This window comes from Arabidopsis lyrata (assembly GCF_000004255.2).
Source record: "Arabidopsis lyrata subsp. lyrata unplaced genomic scaffold ARALYscaffold_467, whole genome shotgun sequence".
Classification (NCBI taxonomy): Eukaryota; Viridiplantae; Streptophyta; class Magnoliopsida; order Brassicales; family Brassicaceae; genus Arabidopsis; species Arabidopsis lyrata.
Genome location: NW_003302238.1, coordinates 1 through 5,234, shown reverse-complemented (window position 1 = coordinate 5,234; position 5,234 = coordinate 1). Strand labels below are relative to the sequence as shown.

General features: G+C 38.9%; 2 protein-coding genes across 2 annotated transcripts in view; both read left to right on the top strand.

Moving 5' to 3' along the window:
• LOC9298525 (cytosolic endo-beta-N-acetylglucosaminidase 2) overlaps positions 1–2,720 on the top strand; it is a 3,980-nt gene extending 1,260 nt beyond the window's left edge. The window contains 11 exon segments of the mRNA XM_021034466.1: positions 1–91; positions 220–329; positions 397–457; positions 459–509; positions 596–703; positions 809–921; positions 1,060–1,141; positions 1,261–1,341; positions 1,497–1,552; positions 1,658–1,793; positions 1,872–2,720. Of these exon segments, the coding sequence (XP_020890125.1) occupies positions 1–91; positions 220–329; positions 397–457; positions 459–509; positions 596–703; positions 809–921; positions 1,060–1,141; positions 1,261–1,341; positions 1,497–1,552; positions 1,658–1,793; positions 1,872–2,588 (1,606 nt within the window). The 3' untranslated portion in view covers positions 2,589–2,720.
• A 156-nt stretch (positions 2,721–2,876) lies between these two features.
• On the top strand, positions 2,877–5,082 carry LOC9298526 (ferritin-2, chloroplastic). The gene is made up of 9 exons (XM_002862402.2): positions 2,877–2,897; positions 3,120–3,433; positions 3,768–3,851; positions 3,947–4,007; positions 4,081–4,168; positions 4,317–4,378; positions 4,490–4,555; positions 4,628–4,691; positions 4,790–5,082. The coding sequence occupies exons 1-9, from the start codon at positions 2,877–2,879 to the stop codon at positions 4,828–4,830; spliced, it is 801 nt and encodes a 266-aa protein (XP_002862448.2). The 3' UTR covers positions 4,831–5,082.
• Positions 5,083–5,234: the final 152 nt, after the last annotated feature.

The following is a 5,234-nucleotide window of genomic DNA, read 5'->3' as shown; positions in this document are numbered from 1 at the left end:
CAAAGAGATGCTTGCCACAAAAGAGTCTGCTCAGATGTATGCAGAGCGTATGGCAGAACTTGCTACTGCTCTTGGCTTTGATGGGTGGCTGGTGAGCATTTTTGTTTGATTTTTATGTACTACTCAAGCATTTATAATGTAAAATATCTGCATATGTAACACACTGGTGAAGTGGTGTGAAGAAAGGTTTCCTTTAACATATAAGATTGTTACTTGCAGATTAATATAGAGAATGATATAGATGAGGAGCAGATTCCAAATTTGAAGGAATTTGTAAGCCATCTAAAAAAAGTCTTGCATTTATCTACACCTGGGGCTCTGGTTATATGGTGAGTTGCTCAGAAAATTTTCCTTTGTTCTTTTGGTAATCCACTTTGATCTGATAACTTTCTGCAGGTATGACAGTGTCACTATTCACGGTAATCTTCAATGGCAAGATCAATTGACTGAGCTGAACAAAACCTTTCTTTGACTTATGCGATGGAATATTCATGAACTATACATGGAAGGTCTGTCTATGGGTTTGATCAATTTCTCAAGTCTCAGTTTCTTCTATATGTCTTGTTTTTGATATGAGTGAGTGATGATGTTTCAGGAGAGCTACCCAAAACTATCAGCTGAAGTTGCCGGGGACAGAAAGTTCGACGTCTACATGGGAATTGATGTCTTTGGTCGGGGCTCTTTTGGTGGTGGGCAATGGACTGTATGTCTTAAACACTCTTTAATATCTGCTTCTCTATTGGTGTAGAGTACTAAACAATGATCTGTACTTAAATATTTCTTTTCTTCCTATTCTTTTACATGCTAGGTAAATGCTGCTCTTGATTTGCTGAAGAGAAACAATGTGTCAGCGGCCATATTTGCTCCTGGATGGGTTTATGAGACTGCACAACCCCCCAATTTTCATACAGCTCAGAATAAGTAATACTTTAAATATATTGCAATTTCCTTGTCATCTTTAAAGTTTGAACTAGCATTACTGTGACTGTGAGCTTAAATTTAACTATTGCTGTAAAGGAGACACTGGATCTTATTAGTATGCATGTGTTTTCTCTTCAGATGGTGGTCACTTGTCGAGAAGTCATGGGGAATAGTCCAAACTTATCCACAAGTCTTGCCTTTTTACTCAGATTTCAATCAGGTAAGGTGAGATTGATCGTCTTATTTTTAACACTAAAACCATGGTAAATTTTGCATTGATTTCCTTGGTTATGATTATGTTCAGCTATGTCCTGAAACTTTCTTCTCTCTTTTGTTCAGGGATTTGGTTACCATGTTTCACTTGAAGGTCGCCAACTGTCAGATGCTCCATGGTACAACATTTCTTGCCAAAGTCTTCAGGTTCAACTATCTTACTATCTTTGGTTTTGCTGCACACATCTAATGTTTACATGAACCAAAAACTTTTCCTGCCACAACATGACAATTGTTCTTCTTGATCTGCGTTTGTCTCTCCTCTCATCTGATCTCCGTGTTTGTTGTGTTCTTCACATCAGCCTCTCTTAGAATTCAATGAAGAAGACAACAAAGATATCATCCACGTCACTGTTGAGTGAGTTCTGGCCCTAATACTATCCTCATATTTATTTCGGCAAAAAGGGAAAATGTTTTTGACATTTCTGAGCAAACATTTAAACAATTACTATGAATTTGATAGTGCTCGAGAGGGATCTTTTAACAGAGGAGGGAACATTGCTTTTAGAGGAAAACTCAAGGGAGATGCGTATTTCACAACAAGGCTCTTCAAACCCCATCTTCAGCTTTCATCTTCCCCCATCACAATCTCCTACTCTGTAAGTCTCTGCTTCTAGATATATCACATTATGAGATCTTGTTGTTTTTACTCATGGGGGATTTTGGAGCTGGTGCAGGTGAAATCAGATGAAACCTCTAAACTTGGAATCCTGCTTTCTTTCTCATCTCCATCACAGAAGACGAAATCCATTCTCGTTGCGCCCCAAGAATCCATCCGTAGATTCAACGACATGTTCTTACAGTGTCTCGCCACATCAGCGCAGACTGTATCTGAGTGGACGGTGCACGAGACAAGCCTTGTCATGGATGGTCACACACTGACTGAAATCTCTGCCTTTTGCTACAGACCAGAGAATTTGACAAAGAGTGTAGAATATGTTGCATTGCTCGGACACATCTCAATCAAAGATCATGTTCAGTACCAGCAGAAATCCGAGACTTTACTTCCAGCTTCATCGTGGGTCATCAAGGCTGATAACGTAGAGCTTGTACCAGGAAATTCCGGTTCCAAGATCCTCAGGGCTAAGCTCGAATGGAGACAAAAACACCTAGAAGATTCTGTGCTCCCAAGGTACAATGTATATGCAGAGAATGTGAACTCCACTGATCTAAGACCGAGGAAAGTTCTAGAGAAACCGAGAAGTGAGACAGTGTTCCTTGGAGTTGTTCACGTACCAGCCTATTATGTAGCGGAACTGGTGGTAGAATCAGACGTGAAAGCAGTCCGTTTCGTGGTTCAAGCATGTGCCGAAGATGGTTCATTAGGGAAGCTGGATGAAGCTCTTAACCTTCTTGTGGAACTAGAAGGTATCTCATCTAAATATATATCGTAGGTTGTTTGACACCAAAATCACGATTGAAAACGACATTGTATATACTGAAAAAATTATTGCAAAAATTAATTGCAATCTATAAGTGTACCAAAAAATATTGATCTAAATGTATCCAAAATTATTTTGCATTTACATAGCGTTAATTTATACTATAAGTAAAAAGGATAATCAAAATTAATTTAATCGATGGGAATTATAAGAAAAAATTCTGAACACATATAATTGCAAAATCTTATTCTTCTTTTTGTTTATTAATTTCTTCCTATCCCAAAATTTGTATTTTAAAGTATGAAACATTTGTTCTCACTGGTTTTATAGTACACGTACACGACGCCTTTAATTTGCTCAAGGCTGATTCTAGAGACACCACGCGTATGCCACAAGCCTTTTCTAGTCTTTCCACGTGTCCAACGAACAGATAACCACGTCATTCCCATCCCTAACCCATCGCCGTCTCTTAAACCTCTCTCACCGTTCGCTTACTCCGACGTCTCTACAGAGAATCTCACTTTCGTTACTTTCTCTCTCTAGATCTTACAAAACAATGTTGCTCAAAGCTTCTCCCGCTCTCTCTCTCTCTTGAGCTCTGGCTCCGGCTCCGGCAGCGGAGGAAATCTGTTTCCGCCGTCGAGAAATTCGTCGAATCTTCTATTTCATCCGAGTGGATCTAGGTTTTCTATTCAGGCGGCGAAAGGAACGAACACAAAGTCGTTAACCGGAGTTGTATTCGAACCATTTGAGGAGGTGAAGAAAGAACTGGAGCTCGTTCCCACTACCCCTTTTGTTTCTCTCGCTCGCCACAAGTTCTCTGACGATTCTGAATCTGCCATCAACGATCAGATCAAGTATGTGCTCTTGCTTAGTTTTTGCTTTATTGTGTCTCTATTTTTTCGAATCTCTTCTCTAATAATCATCCCAAATCGAAAAATGTTGAAGGAATCAGAATCCTGTTTATTCAGTCAGCCTTAAGATTGCATTGATTGATTAATATCTTCCCAAATGATCATCCTTTTCTACTGATTCAGCTTCGATTCACTTATCATGGTGCTGCTAATCTGAATCGCAATTGTTCATATCTTGCTTTCAATGATTTTACATGTGGGAATCGAGTTAGCTAGGTTGGTACGTGACCATGTGTATGAATCTTAACGTCTCTTATTTGCTTTTTGTGAATCTTAGTGTGGAGTACAATGTCTCCTATGTCTACCATGCCCTGTATGCTTACTTTGACAGAGACAATGTCGGCTTGAAAGGTTTCGCCAAGTGAGTTTCTTCTTTAGTCTAATGAAAAACCGTAGTTTTGTCTTTTCAGCTGGTGGATCATCTTTTTGTTATTGTTGTGGGTTTAACTCTGATAGGTTCTTTAACGATTCGAGTCTTGAAGAAAGAGGTCATGCTGAGAAGTTTATGGAGTATCAGGTATCATTTCAAAAATCTACCAGGTTATGGACCTTTCATAGTGTTTCTTATGTTTGATGGATTTGATTTTCAGAACATGCGCGGTGGGAGAGTGAAGCTGCAGTCTATTTTGATGCCCGTCTCTGAGTTTGATCACGAGGAGAAGGGAGATGCATTGCATGGTAAGTTGATTCAAGCTCATTAAGCTTTGTTGTAGCAGTAGTTTGATAATCTTTGAGAGTAATATAGATCTTAGTAAGCCTCATATATTCTACCACTATCAAATTTTATTATCAAGCTCTTTGTGATTTTGACTCTTCCCTGAATCAGCGATGGAGCTTGCACTGTCTTTGGAGAAACTTACTAATGAAAAGCTTCTGAAGTTGCAAAGTGTAAGGACCTTATCTTTTCATCAGTTATTTCAGTATCACAGAGCACACTTTGACAGTTAAAACTTAAAAAAGATGATTAGATTAATCTCTCTCCCCTGTTTGATCCTGCAGGTTGGTGTGAAGAACAATGATGTTCAGCTGGTTGATTTTGTAGAATCCGAGTTTCTCGGCGAGCAGGTAAAAACAAAAGTTTTCACATTATTATTACTTCAAAATACGTACCGATCCTCATGTACTTGGTAAAAACAGGTTGAAGCCATCAAGAAAATCTCAGAGTACGTTGCACAGCTAAGAAGAATAGGAAAGGGTCATGGTAAGTCCTTAAAAACCCCTCAAAGATAAACCTCAAAACTGCAATTGCACTTTCTTTTGGGTGTTTCATTAAATCGCCTTCCGGTGTGAAAACTGCAGGAGTGTGGCATTTTGATCAAATGCTTCTCAATGAGGTTTAAGGAAAAAGAGTTCAGCTTTTGAGTTAGCTCACAATCTTCCTTGTGCTGTACGGCACCGTTCTATCTTTATAACGACGTCTCTAAGTTTGGTCGGAGAAAAGTTGTTTTGCTCGTTCTTTGTTTTCTTTGTTTTGGTCAACCGAATGCTTGAGAGTTGTGAGTGTTAATACTCAATAAATGTAACTTGTAGTCTGATAATAAATGCAAGTCCCACTGCTTCAATGCCATAAATATGTTTTATTTGACACAAAAGTTCGGATTTAATTATCACATCATAAATATCCTGATCCCGAAACTCCGAAATTTTGGAATGGAACGGATCTCGTAGCAAAGTACGTGTCGTTTATGACATATCGAAACGGCATGGCGTTGGAAAACTGTCTCTTGAAGAACCACTAAAATGA

Excerpts from the sequence above, each read along its gene's own strand:
- LOC9298526 (XM_002862402.2), top strand. The coding sequence starts at position 2,877 with ATGAAACATTTGTTCTCACTG. Across the intron at positions 3,434-3,767 it reads GCCATCAACGATCAGATCAA|TGTGGAGTACAATGTCTCCT; the intron begins GTATGTGCTCTT and ends TGTGAATCTTAG. Across the intron at positions 4,692-4,789 it reads AAGAATAGGAAAGGGTCATG|GAGTGTGGCATTTTGATCAA; the intron begins GTAAGTCCTTAA and ends TGAAAACTGCAG.